The sequence below is a fragment of the Triturus cristatus genome, chromosome 2_2 (assembly GCF_964204655.1).
Source record: "Triturus cristatus chromosome 2_2, aTriCri1.1, whole genome shotgun sequence".
Taxonomy (NCBI): domain Eukaryota; kingdom Metazoa; phylum Chordata; class Amphibia; order Caudata; family Salamandridae; genus Triturus; species Triturus cristatus.
In genome coordinates, this window is record NC_140582.1 from 1,088,263,428 (window position 1) to 1,088,277,415 (window position 13,988).

Below are 13,988 nucleotides of genomic sequence, written 5' to 3' on the forward strand. Positions count from 1 at the left end.
CTACTCACCTATGTATTTACAAAGTAGTATAAGATCAAGAATGGCACTCAGACAGGATATGAAGTGTTTGCTTGACTTGAAGCAACATAAATGTATCTTAACCTTTAAGACAGCTCTTTTTTAAATGGACACTGGCATCCTCACATGGAAAATGCATTCCATATCATATGACACATGCATACACCAAGGATATTAGCATTCCAGCAACAAGGCATTTACCAGGTATGAGCACACTATGTTTACTTACCATAGGTATCCCAATCTCATTGGTGTTTATGTACATGTCAGGGCAAATAACTGAACGTGCCGCGTAGTCCACACGCTTCCCCATCATGTGCTTCCGGAAAAGACCATCCTTCTTCTCCAAGATCTGCAAGTGTATAAAACACGAATCAGAGAAAAATCACACATAAAGCACAGAACACAACAGTGTCTTGCAATTGAACCAGCCCATCCACCAACAGTCAGCTGCCCAAAAAATCATTCTCAAATTCCTGACGATATGAACTTTTTATTTGGCTTTCAAACTTCATCATTTTTAATAGTCAGCAGATCCCCTGCTATCCTCTGCATACCGCTCTGGACTAGCAATGGAAGGCCTGCAGTTTTAATTCTAGATGCACCCGGTGTACATAAACTTCCATATCCAAAGTCTCTTTTTCTGGTAGCGCGGTCTTATGACAGTTTTTAATGCTACAGCCCTTAGTGTGGCCAAGATCTGCTATGGTAACTATGGCTCATGACAACATTAACAAGCGTTGGCAAAGCTAGTAGATGTCACCTTTGGGACCTATTGACCCTAGGTGCGTGCATGCATGATGCTTATACACGTGCATGGGTCAAGACGCATGTGCAAATGTACTAAATTTGAATTTACAATCCATGATAATTCAGGAAATAGAAAAATGAAATTTGAGTAGCACTACAACGTTTTTTTTCGTAAGGTGAAAGCGTTGACAGCAATTTCCTGCGGCACCCTCAAAACATTTTTACAAAAAATAATTCAAATAAAAAAGGACCGGCAGGGGTATGGATAAGATGGTAGTGGGTGCAGGTGGCTGAAACGTAAAAAGGAGTGGGCAGGAAAAAAAAAACTGGTTGGAAAAAGAGGGGAGAAGCAGCACACAAGGGAGAGAGCAACACAGGAGATGGGAAAGAAATACACAGAGGAGAGCAAACAGCACATAAGGGAGAGAGCAACACAGAGTGCAGGGGATGGGTAGTTTACTGTAGGAGAAGCAAATAAGGGAGAGAGCTGGAAAACACATCCACTCTCTTCAAAACGCTTAACAAAGAAGAAAAGAAAAAAAGTAGTTCCCTAAAATTGGACTGTGTAAGAATACAAGTCAACCAATCAAATGGATGATAAAGAGGAAATGCTCCATGGTTGGGACATGCACAAAATTGACAAGATGGGAAAAAGAAAGCCATTAAATAAGAAACAAGCAGATACAAGTGTCAATAAAGTCAATCAATGGTTAGCTATGGGCAGGGTGTAAGCCCATTGTAACTTCCTGATAAGTTGTGCTGTCTGGTAGACAAGACCTAAAACGTATGCTACTCTTCCACTATACAATGCATGCTTGGACCACTCTGTAACCAAAGTTTCATCAAAGGGATGTGGGAGGTTCAGTTGTCTTAAAACAGTTTTTTGTATTCTTTGGCAAAGTTTAACACAAATGCATTGGACACGTTGCTAGTGTTGACTTCAATGTTGAAAATGAAATGCATTTAAAGCAGCGCACCAGTACCAAAAGGAGGAAGGCTGTGTGGCAAACCATGCTCTCTAAAGGAGAAACTGCATCCCTAAACACAGTAGTTCAGGCTTTGGTAAGTTCAGGGCTGAATTATGGCAATGCCCTCCTCAAAGACCTCAAAGCAGTTCAACATGAACCAGTAGGGCTGATCCCAGTATGTGCCATCTCATCCAAATCTCCCCAGCTCTGACCACTCAGCATCAATGTTCTGTTGCCGCCAATAACACTCCAGTCCAAGCGAAGATGAGCACAAGTTCTTTTATTGGCTTCAGGATGTGAAACATTAAACTATGAACTTTACAACTTGGTCGCCAGCTGCAAATATTGGAACCTCAGTGAGGACACAACATCTTAAGTTCTACGGATGCCTTCACTGGCAAAGCCCACAGCTAATCCACAACACACACACAATTCCCTTATAAAATGATCACAAATAGTTACTAAGATAACCTACACATAAAAGCAAGAACATTAATTAAATAACAAGAATAGCTATGCAGGTACACATTAAGAGAACATTACTTCAGAAATATAATACTTCATGCACATAGACCACCCAACCATTTTGGCCTCCAGTACCTCCTTTACCAAGTCCATACCTTTCATCACAGATAACATAAGAAGCCGTGGAGAATTTGTTAGGAATACCTAGAGCATGATAATCAGAAATTGTCCTTGTGCCTACAATCACCTCTTGAAATTGCAGCTTTGTGTTAAAATTACCCGCCGGACATACTCCACACATCACCTGTGTCAAGAACCAAAACATCCTATGTACCTCAGTATAATGAAGGGTCCCATATAATTGGACTCTTCTTACCTATTGAACCTTCTTTTTTCACCACAACAATATCACCTACTCTCCACAATATTTGTTTCACACACTTCTTGTTAATAATCAGGCATTATATTGTCTGGGATACACTCCTCTCCTGGCAAACAATCTCCCTTTCATTTGGCATTCAACCTCTTTGTTCTTCCTACTGCTGGCAACCAGTCAATCTGGGTTGAGTTTGGAATTGGGGATCCTACCCTTCAAGGCTAAGAAGGAAGGCTTCAATTTTACAGATTTGGGGATATTGAGATGTCCCCTCCAGGTTTCTTACATTACATCTTTCAGCAGAATCATGGTATCTACTGCTCTTTGTACACATGCCTTGGCCATCCTGCGTTTTTGTCCCACCAGGTCACTGACTTGTGGGAAAAAAGGGCAGGTCTTAAAATGTTCAATTGACAAAATGGTTTAAAAAAAAATCACTCGTCTAACTGAAAAAATTGCACTTCACTATCTCGGATGATAAATGTGGGAATTCCCTCATGAGCAAATCCATCATTCAGAAATTCAGTTACCACTTGGGTATTCACTGGACACACACACACACACACACATTTGGTCACTACCCACTCTGAGGTGTAATCGACAAGCAGATGGACAGAAGATTCCTTCTGAAGCAGAATCTCAAACGGGCCATGGATGGCCAAGCCCAGCATCTTCCAGGCTTCAGAAGGAATTTCTGCAGGAGAGACGTACCGAGTGATCTATTTTGTTCTCATCATTCTTGGTTACAAAGACAACAATCTTTTAATACTCCTATTTGCCACCAGCATTGTTTACGCACCCTGGCATTAGTTACATTCTTTCCAAGTGCCTGTCATGTGCTAAATTTTAAAAAGTCTCTTAGGTCAACTGGAGGAACTAAAAGTGTGCCTCTAAACTTTTCCACTCTGTCAGGTTCAATTCTTCCCTTACATTCCAATATCCTTTGACTAGTTCAGAAAGACTTAACGTCTGAACCATACACTAACTACATTTACTTTTCTGTTAAACCTGACAACTACAATCTCTCCAAGACACACTTATAAATCCTGCCATGATCTTCTCTGTCTCGACCCAACAGCAATATAATGCTTTGGAAGAAAAAGGCACTGGAAAAGCCTCTAGTACATTTTTCTGTACTCTGTGAATTTTCAAAGAGTACAGGTGAATGTAAAATTCAAGTTGAAATGAAGATGCTGAGTTTCCAAGTAGCAAAAGCAGTATTAGGTCTATTCCAGTAAAGTGATCCCATCCATCCAGCAGAAGATGTCAGGTGCAACTGACAGCAAACTGCAGAAGCATCATCACACCAGGTTCTATCACCATGGTGCACCTTTAAACATACGCAAGATGTCTGTAATCATTAACATATCAGTGAATTAAGTAACAGTGAATTAAGTAACTTCAGAATATTACAGTAAAATGCTTAGGTTCGGCAAGCAGGGGCACTTAATAGGTTGATGCTAAATAAGTGCTGCTGAATAACGTGGTTCCTCTAAGTACAGTCTCTGAAATGTTTGGAAGCGATTGGCGACCCACCCAGAAGTGTTTGTAGAGGTCCCTGAAGTCCACACACATTTTATGCTTTTGCTGAAAAATGTTTACTGCCCACAGCAGCAAGATATGCATCGAATACACACCAGTGTGTTTAATATTAGACTGTTCCCTGTGTTTGCAACACTTTATTGAACAAAGTATTGTGAGCACAGCCTTTGGTAAAGAAAAGCAACTCTGAGACCTGATGCTTGTCCATAAATGCTCCGGCAGCTTCAGCATCTTACAGAAGCGCGGCAAGCCATCGAGTAAGAGGCAGGCAAATGAGTTTTGTTGAAGCAGTAGATCTCTGAGATCCATTACTTCAGTCTTTTATGAGATAGTTTGCCTTTTGTGGATGTCGGCCTCGACTGATACAGGGTTAGCCAACATGCTGCAGCACGCAGGAGCTGCAGACAACTCGCCCAACCCCATAGGCCGTTACTCCGAGGTCTCGAGCAGGCAGCTTCCACTGCCTAATTGGATATGTTCATGTAGTGCAGCATCAGCAGAAATGATCAAAAGGGGGAAAAAGGTGCAATGACTCAGCTGGCGGTCGCATCATTTGGCTGGCACGAGCATGAATCATGCTGCAAGTGCCTGACGGGTGATAGTTTTAGTTTTTACCAATCCGAGACGGATTGATATATAAAAAGAAAGAAATATTTGATAATGAAGTAGCTCAAAAGCGCTTTTATTCATAAAGGAGAGGGTCTGGCAGCAATTTGCTGCCTGGCCCCTCCTAAAGGAAAACCAAAAACTAAAAGAATGATGGGGGGAAAAGCACACAGACGAGAAAGTAGCAGAGCCCTGGAGGGAAGAGAAGTGCATGAAGGAAACAGATGAAAAACACATGCATTCTCATGAACGGCTGAAGCAAAAAATAGAATAAAAAGAAGTTGCTTAAAAGTGAGCAGTGCGAGGACCCAAGTAAACAGGCTATGCTCCAGGGGAGAGATCTAATAAAGCCATCTAATAAAAGGCAATCAATTGAGAGTGACAAGGCCAACCAAGCAATGGGCATTAAGCAGACTGTAACTTCTTGTTAAGCTGACAAAATGTCTTTTTCAACCAGACAGCTCGAGCCATCTGATAGGAGACAGACAGACAGACAGACAGACAGACAGACACGCGCGCCTCACACGTTCCTCATGCAAATGAAGGAATAACTTTGCCTCTGCGCCCGCACAGTATTACCAACACAGGCCCAGCGACAAGCATGCCCTTAGGAGGCGCACTGAAAGTTACTGGCTGCACCCATATTTATTTGTAATACGAGCCCAGGACACGCTTTAGTACAGTGCGCCCTATATGTAATACGAGCCCAGGTCACGCTTTATGACTGTACAATGCCACATAACTTTGATGAGAGATGTACATCACCCAGGTTTGAAGGATGTTGATCTAGAGGCTCCATCTGTTGGCCTAGAGGGTGAAAGTTTGGAACACTAACAGTAGGGACTTTCAAAGGGTGTAGCAGTAATTGCCAAGGCTTCTACAAATCCTGCAACACTCAAGACTTCTGATCACACTGGGCATCACTTAGATAGTGGTAAAATAATTGAGATGGATTAGTTACTTACCTGTAATCCTAGTTCTCTTCCAGGGGTATCCTCATCAAAGTCATAAGCATTAGAATATTCCCGCCCATGCGCAGGACCCCGGAAACACTATACTATATGTGCTCCACATATATATCCATATATATATACATATATATAGACACACCTATATATATACATACATACATACATACATACATATATAAAAACAAGCAATTGCAGCCTACTAAACACCAGAGCTGAATCATGCCATAAGGAATTTCTACCATAAATGAAAAACATGCATTAGAAACAGGAGAAAACAATAGCAAAATTTGTTTACAAACTATTTTAATGCTCAGCACAAGGTAAAAATCCTCATAAATCACTGAAAGCATAGGAAGCTCCCAGGCTGCATTGCAAACACCCAGTCTAAAAAGACTGAAAAGCTAACTTGTAGCTGCATAGCAATAAACTGACACCGTGCCTTTAAGGCACACCTGACCCCCAACTTCCCATCATGCCTCAGGGGTGACAGTTAGGTCAGTTGTTCTTTGCGGAGACTAAAAAAGCCATGGCACAAAGAGTTAACAACATCTTCAAAAGATAACAATCCTTTGCCCGGGGAGGCGGGAGGGTTGCTCATGACTTTGATGAGGATACCCCTGGAAGAGAACTAGGAATACAGGTAAGTAACTAATCCTCATCAATAGTCATAAGCATTAGAATAGAATAGCGAGCCTCACCTCATCTCCCTGCGGGCAAAGGAGAATAAACAGAAAATGATCAGTAGGCTTAGAAAGAAAAACTAAGCTACCCAAATAGATTCCTCAAGGAAGCTTGGCCTACTTGAGCATCAGCCCTGGAATCAGATTCTAGGCAGTAGTGCCTCGTAAAGGTATGAACCGATTTCCAGGTTGCCCGCCTTGCAGATCTCTGACATTGGGACGTCATGCAAGAAGGCAACTGTGGCCGCTTTCCCCCTAGTGGAATGCGCCTTAGGAGGCAACGGTAAGGGCCTTTTCAGCAGCCGGTAAGCTAAGGTAATGCAGGACACAATCCATCTCGAGATGGATCTCTTAGCAGCTGGGAAGCCTGTTCTCATGGCGCCATAATTGACAAATAACTGATCTGTCTTCCTTATGCCCTTGGTACTTTCTAAGTAGAACTTAAGTACCCTCTTGAGGTCCAAGGAATGAAGCTACCGTTCAGCCGGGGTCGCTGGATTCGGAAAAAAAGAAGGAAGGGAAATGGACTGATTGATATGAAAATCAGACACTACCTTAGGGAGAAAAGATGGATCCGCCCTTAAGACCGCTTTGTTATGGTGAAAAACAGTGTAAGGCTCCTTGGTACACAGCGCCTGGATCTCGCTTACTCTGCGCGCCGATGTAATGGCTACCAGAAAAGCGGCCTTCCAAGACAAATGCTGCAAGGAAGCTCTATGGATTGGCTCAAAGGGCGGGCCCATCAATTTAGAAAACACCAGGTTCAACTCCCACGGAGGAGAAGGGTTTCGAACAGGGGGATACACCTTCTTCAACCCCTGTAAGAAGTCCTTGACCACCTGCATCTGGAAAAAGGAGGGCTGACTAGGAGATCTCCTGTACGCTGTAATGGCAGATAAATGGACCCTGATAGAAGCATACTTTAACCCAGATCTTGCTAAGTACAGAAGGTAAGGGAGAATGACATCCTCCTGCCCCTTCGTAGGATCAAGGTGATGTTCTCTACACCAAAGAAAAAACCTCTTCCACTTGAACGCATACGACGCTCTTGTGGAGGGTCTTTTCGCTTCTTTCAAAATATGCATTCAATCAGGGGGCAGTTTCAAATGTCCGTATTGCAGGACCTCAGGAGCCATGCTGCCAAGTTCAGTGAGGGAAGGTTGGGATGAAGAATCCTCCCGCCCATCTTGGTCAGCAGGTCCGGCCTGCAAGGCAGTCTCCTGTGTGGAAGTACTGACAGATGAAGAAGGTCCGGGTACCACCACTGCCGTGGCCAGTCTGGAGCAATCAGAATCATCGTCATGCTGGATTTGAGTAGCTTGGACACCACCTTCGGGATCAGGGGCAGAGGAGGAAAGGCGTAGGCATATGTGCCTGACCAGTCCATCAAAAGCGCATTCCCCCTTGTCCCTGGACGGTGGAATCTGGACGCGAAGGCATGGCATTTTGTGTTTTCGTCGTCTGAGAATAGATCTATCTCCGGACGACCCCAACGATGGAAAAGGTCCGCCACCACCTTGTCGTGCAGCACCCAGTCTGGCTGGTCTTCGAAGTGCCTGCTGAGTGCGTCTGCCTTGATATTTAGCTCTCCTGGAAGGTGCACTGCCACTACCGAGAGGTTCCGGGCGAGAAGCCAGTGCCAGATCGCCTGTGACTCCAGGGAAAGAGGACGTGACCGAGTTCCACCCGGTTTGTTTAGGTAGAACATGGTCGTCGGTCTGGACCAGGACCGAATCGGACTCTATTGCCGGTAGGAAAGCTTTCAGAGCAAGGTGGACTGCTCGGAGCTCCAGCATATTGATGTGGTAGGTCTGTTCCTTCGCCGACCACCGCCCTTGTATCTGAAAGCACCCCATGTGTGCCCCCCAGCCTTGCAGAGACGCGTCTGTCACCACCGATTGCACTGGAAGTGGCTGGTGAAAAGGGACTCCCACCATCAGATTCCGCTGCTGAGTCCACCATGTGAGGGAGGATCTCGCCGCCTGGAAGAGACATATCTGATCTTCCCAGCGACCTGTTGACTGATCCCACTGGTCCTCCAGAGTTTGTTGCAAAGGCCGCATCCTCAGCTGTGCGTTGGGGATGAGAAAGATGCAGGACGCCATGGATCCCAGCAGGGATTCCACCTGCCGGACTGACGGGTTCTGCACCTGGAGTAGGAGCCTGCACTTCCGTTTCATTGAGGACAGTCGCTCCTCTGAAGGATACGCTCTTCCCACGCTTGTGTCCAGAACGGAGCCAAGGTAGTGGATGGTTTGGGTGGGCTGCTGCACTGACTTCTCCATGTTGACATGAAGGCCGAGATCGTGCAACTGTTGCAGGCAGATCTGGAAGTCTTGCCTCACCTGCTGCTGGGATGGACCTTTCAGCAGCCAGTCGTCTAAGTATGGGTAGACGAAGAGACCTTTTCTGTGAAGAAAAGCTGCCACCAATGCCATGCATTTGGTGAAGACTCGCGGAGCCGACTTGAGTCCAAAGGGTAGGACCTTGTATTGATAATGCTTGTGGCCAACCACAAACCGCAGGTACTTGCGATGACGCTTTGCAATGGAAATGTAGAAGTACGCATCTTGGAGGTCCACCGAACACATCCAATCCCCTACTTGCAGATGTGAACATATTTGATGAAGTGCCAACATGCGAAAATTCTCCTTGACTATGACCTTGTTCAGAAGACTAAGGTCCAGGATCCGCTGAAATTTGTGCTCCTGATCTTTTTTGGGGACCAGAAAGTACCGGGAGTACACTCCCTTTCCAATTTGAGAAGGTGGAACCTTTTCGATAGCCTGCTTTTGAAGAAGGGCCCTCACCTCTTTTCGAAGCAGCTGTAACTGGTGAGGACGGGACTTCTTTGGTGGTATGTCCTTTGGAAGCGCACGGGAATTAAGCGTATATCCATTGCGCAGTATATTCAGCACCCAGCGATCTTTTGTGATGCTGTCCCACTCTGCCAGATGTTGTGAAGCACTTCCTCCCACTGGAGTGGGCAACGGCGGCAGAGGAAGCCACTGCTCATGACTTCCCTCCTGCTCTCGCCGTGGTAGAGGACTGCTGTTGGTGGCCCCCTCTACCTCTGTTGGACTTTCCTTCCCAATACTGTGACTTTCCCTGGGCCTTATTCTGGGACCACTGAGGGGTTTGAACCCTCTGTTGAGGCCCCTTGCGCTGGTTGGGTCTGTAGCGGCGTCTGAACTCCTTCTTTTTCTCCAACCCAACCGCCTTGAGGGTGTCCAACTCGGTCTTCATGCGACCCATCTCTTCATCAGCATGCGTGCCGAAGAGAGAAGAGCCAGAGAATGGAAGATTCTCTGCTGCGCATCTGGTTTCAGCCCTGTTAGTCTCAACCAGGACAATCTCCTGGCGCATACTCCATGCGCGTAAGAATGCGCTGATAGCACCGCTCCATCCGCCGCCATGCTAATCGTCTTATTAGCCACCAAGGATCCCTCAGTGACTATCTCCTCGAAATCCTTTTGGTCCTCCTTTGGGAGCTTGGATTTGAACCGCTCCAAAGAGTCCCAGAGAGCTCTGTCATAACGGCCGAGCAGCGCAGCCGCACTGGAGACCTTAAGGGATGCCGCCGCCGACGTGCAGGCTTTGCGACCCCACGAGTCCTGAGCTCTGCTCTCTTTATCTGGTGGGACAGAAGAAGATGACGATACTGCTTGAGTCTTCCTTGCCGCTGCTACTATTACCGAGTCTGCAGGAGGGTCCATCTTAACAAAGACCGGATCAGAGGAAAGCCGGCTTATATTTCTTATGGATGCGAGCCGGCACCGCCTTGATGGTTGCTGGAGTTAAGAAGGTGTCCATGACAGGGTCCAGGATCCCAGGAACCAATGGAAGCAGCGGTCGAGATGCAGTCTTCTGATGCAGAGTCTCGAAAATCAGCGTCGTCGTGACTTGCGGGACTGACATCTCAATGTTGAGTTTCTGAGCACCCCTCTGCAGAACCTCATGGTATGTGTTGATATCGTCTATGGGCGAGACCCTGGACACTGGGCTGTCCGATAGCGTGGGGGGAGTAATCCCTCTTTGAGGACCGGGTGGAGGAAGTCGAGGAAGTAGATGGCGTTCTTCTACCTCGTCGATGATCACGGGTCCGTGATCTGACTGCACGATCTTCTCGCCTGGGGGAGCGCGACCTAGGGCGCTGTCTCTCAGGTGACTTCTCGCGTGCTTGCCTGGGAGGACTCACTCTGTCTACTTCGTCCACCAATGTTTGAAGCGGAGATCTATGCGCCAGAATGGCATACTCTTGCATCCTCCTTGTCGCCCCTGAGTCCTGCCAGTGACGTATGGGCAGCAGCCATCTGGGCGACAGTGGAACCGCAGAAGTGGTCTCGCGTTGTCTTGAAGGAGACCTGCGGACATGGCTAGCAACTTCTCTCCGTGAGAGACCTTGCGGAGTAGCTGACCTTGGAGAAGCCCCCTTGGATGAGTGCGAGGACGAATGGTGCGAAGCTGACTCCATCACTAGGACCACCGATCCATCCTCAGACCTCACCGAGGACTGTCTCGACGTCGAGCGTGCTCTCGACGTCGATCTGGGCTCCTGCCTTCCTGCTTGTCGGGCCTCTCGTCTGCTCGACGTTGAACGCCGTGTCGACGGCGACCTGTGCCGATGAGCAGGCGAAGAATGTTGCCTCGACGTCGAACGGTGATGTGAAGCCGACGACGGAGGGACTCTCTCTCTCGACGCCGAACGTGGTCTGCGTCCAATCTCGTCGTCGACGGTCTGCGCGACGACGGCTGAGGGGTATTTCTCGCCCTCGAAGCCGAACGCCGTCGAGACGACGACGGAGACCTCATCCTCGACGCCGATCCTTCCTGAAGGAGCCGGAAAGAACAACTGACCTAACTGTCACCCCTGAGGCATGATGGGAAGTTGGGGGTCAGGTGTGCCTTAAAGGCACGGTGTCAGTTTATTGCTATGCAGCTACAAGTTAGCTTTTCAGTCTTTTTAGACTGGGTGTTTGCAATGCAGCCTGGGAGCTTCCTATGCTTTCAGTGATTTATGAGGATTTTTACCTTGTGCTGAGCATTAAAATAGTTTCTAAACAAATTTTGCTATTGTTTTCTCCTGTTTCTAATGCATGTTTTTCATGTATGGTAGAAATTCCTTATGGCATGATTCAGCTCTGGTGTTTAGTAGGCTGCCATTGCTTGTTTTTATATATATATATAGGTATATATATATGGATATATATGTGGGGCACATATAATATAGTGTTTCCGGGGTCCCGCGCATGGGCGGGAATATTCTAATGCTTATGACTATTGATGAGGATCCCCTGGAAGAGAACTATGCTTTTGAGATTGTACCCGCACAGACTTTGATATTTTTTGTGGGGTTTCAGTTACAATTAGCTTCTCCAACCTAACAGTCCAGTGGCTGGTAATTAATAAGCATAGGTACAGGAAAAGTAGGAAGGAGGTGGCGAAATATTCTGAGGTCTAAATTCCTTGAAGGGCTTGACTCCATTCCTTTTATATTCCTAGCCAGTGCAAACAGGCAGAACATAAACATATAGAAAATAGAATATAACATTATGTGGCATTTTAGATATCGAATACCTGCCAAAATTGTGAGTGTTTAGAAAAAGCTGATCTTAAGGAGTCCGATTCAAAAAGCAGAGGTTGGAAAAGTTAGAAATCTACCCTTGTAGGTATCCTCCTATGTATGTTTGTAAAAGATTTCCAACTTCAATGGGGGTCACAAAAAGGTCTGTGATACACATAGATTTCCAAGAGCATACCAACTCGCAAAATGTATTTATGAAGATTTTGCAATAGATGAGAAATCTGATGAATACGTTTTCACATGTAGCCTTATAGCTTTCTCCACATGGAGAATATTTTCTAAATGTGCAAAATCCCTTCCACAGCAACCCGATGAAATATGGGGGTGTTCAGTTCCTCACCTGGCGAATCCCTGGATATTTTTCAGTCATTAATCTATCCATGTCGCTGTCGAATACAATGTTCACGTGGCTCTGCAGATAGATCCAGGCACTGTACAGCTTGTCTGTCAGAGTCACCCCTACGAGATTGGCCAGGAATGCCCGGTCCATAGTATCCAGCTCTTGACTGTCTACCTGTGACAAAAAGGAAAACACAAACAGTCACTACAGGCAGGAACCACAAACACTTCACCAGAAGAAAGAGCTACTCCCCACAGGCTGAAGGCTGAAGTTCATTGAATTCAGATGAAGCAATTATGCATTTCAAGGCAATCTGCTCCAACAATTCTCTCACCACAGGCTTACGCAGTAAGGATGCTCTCACTACAGGCTTACACAGTAAGGATGATCTCACTACAGGCTTACGCATTAAGGATGCTCTCACTACAGGCTTACACAGTAAGGATGCTGTCAGTACAGGCTTACACAGTAAGGATGCTCTCACTACAGGCTTACGCAGTAAGGATGCTCTCACTACAGGCTTACGCAGTAAGGAAGCTCTCACTACAGGCTTACGCAGTAAGGATGCTCTCTCTACAGGCTTACGCAGTAAGGATGCTCTCACTACAGGCTTAAGCAGTAAGGATGCTCTCACTACAGGCTTACGCAGTAAGGATGCTCTCACTACAGGCTTACGCAGTAAGGATGCTCTCTCTACATGCTTACGCAGTAAGGATGCTCTCACTACAGGCTTACGCAGTAAGGATGCTCTCACTACAGGCTTACGCAGTAAGGATGCTCTCTCTACAGGCTTACGCAGTAAGGATGCTCTCACTACAGGCTTACGCAGTAAGGATGCTCTCACTACAGGCTTACGCAGTAAGGATGCTCTCACTACTGGCTTACGCAGTAAGGATGCTCTCACTACAGGCTTACGCAGTAAGGATGCTCTCACTACAGGCTTACGCAGTAAGGATGCTCTCACTACAGGCTTACGCAGTAAGGATGCTCTCACTACAGGCTTACGCAGTAAGGATGCTCTCACTACAGGCTTACGCAGTAAGGATGCTCTCACTACAGGCTTACGCAGTAAGGATGCTCTCACTACAGGCTTACGCAGTAAGGATGCTCTCACTACAGGCTTACGCAGTAAGGATTCTCTCACCACAGGCTTACGCAGTAAGGATGCTCTCACTACAGGCTTCCGCAGTAAGGATGCTCTCACTACAGGCTTACGCAGTAAGGATGCTCTCACTACAGGCTTACGCAGTAAGGATGCTCTCACTACAGGCTTATGCAGTAAGGATGCTCTCACTACAGGCTTACGCAATAAGGATGCTCTCACCACAGGCTTGCGCAGTAAGGATGCTCTCACTACAGGCATACGCAGTAAGGATGCTCTCACTACAGGCTTATGCAGTAAGGATGCTCTCACTACAGGCTTACGCAGTAAGGATGCTCTCACTACAGGCTTACACAGTAAGGATGCTCTCACCACAGGCTTACACAGTAAGGATGCTCTCACTACAGGATTACGCAGTAAGGATGCTCTCACTACAGGCTTACGCAGTAAGGATGCTCTCACTACAGGCTTACGCAGTAAGGATGCTCTCACTACAGGCTTACGCAGTAAGGATGCTCTCACTACAGGCTTACGCAGTAAGGATGCTCTCACTACAGGCTTATGCAGTAAGGATGCTCTCACTACA

At 46.4% G+C, this 13,988-nt stretch overlaps 1 protein-coding gene across 1 annotated transcript in view; it reads right to left on the reverse strand.

The window, feature by feature from the left end:
- The window catches only part of POLR1A (RNA polymerase I subunit A), a 604,540-nt gene that overhangs the window by 384,909 nt on the left and 205,643 nt on the right, over positions 1 to 13,988 (reverse strand). Inside the window, exons 10-11 of the mRNA XM_085642615.1 lie at positions 12,301 to 12,474; positions 248 to 370 (exon numbers count right to left, since the gene is read on the reverse strand). Coding sequence (XP_085498741.1) covers positions 248 to 370; positions 12,301 to 12,474 — 297 coding nt within the window. The remainder of the gene's footprint in view (positions 1 to 247; positions 371 to 12,300; positions 12,475 to 13,988) is intronic.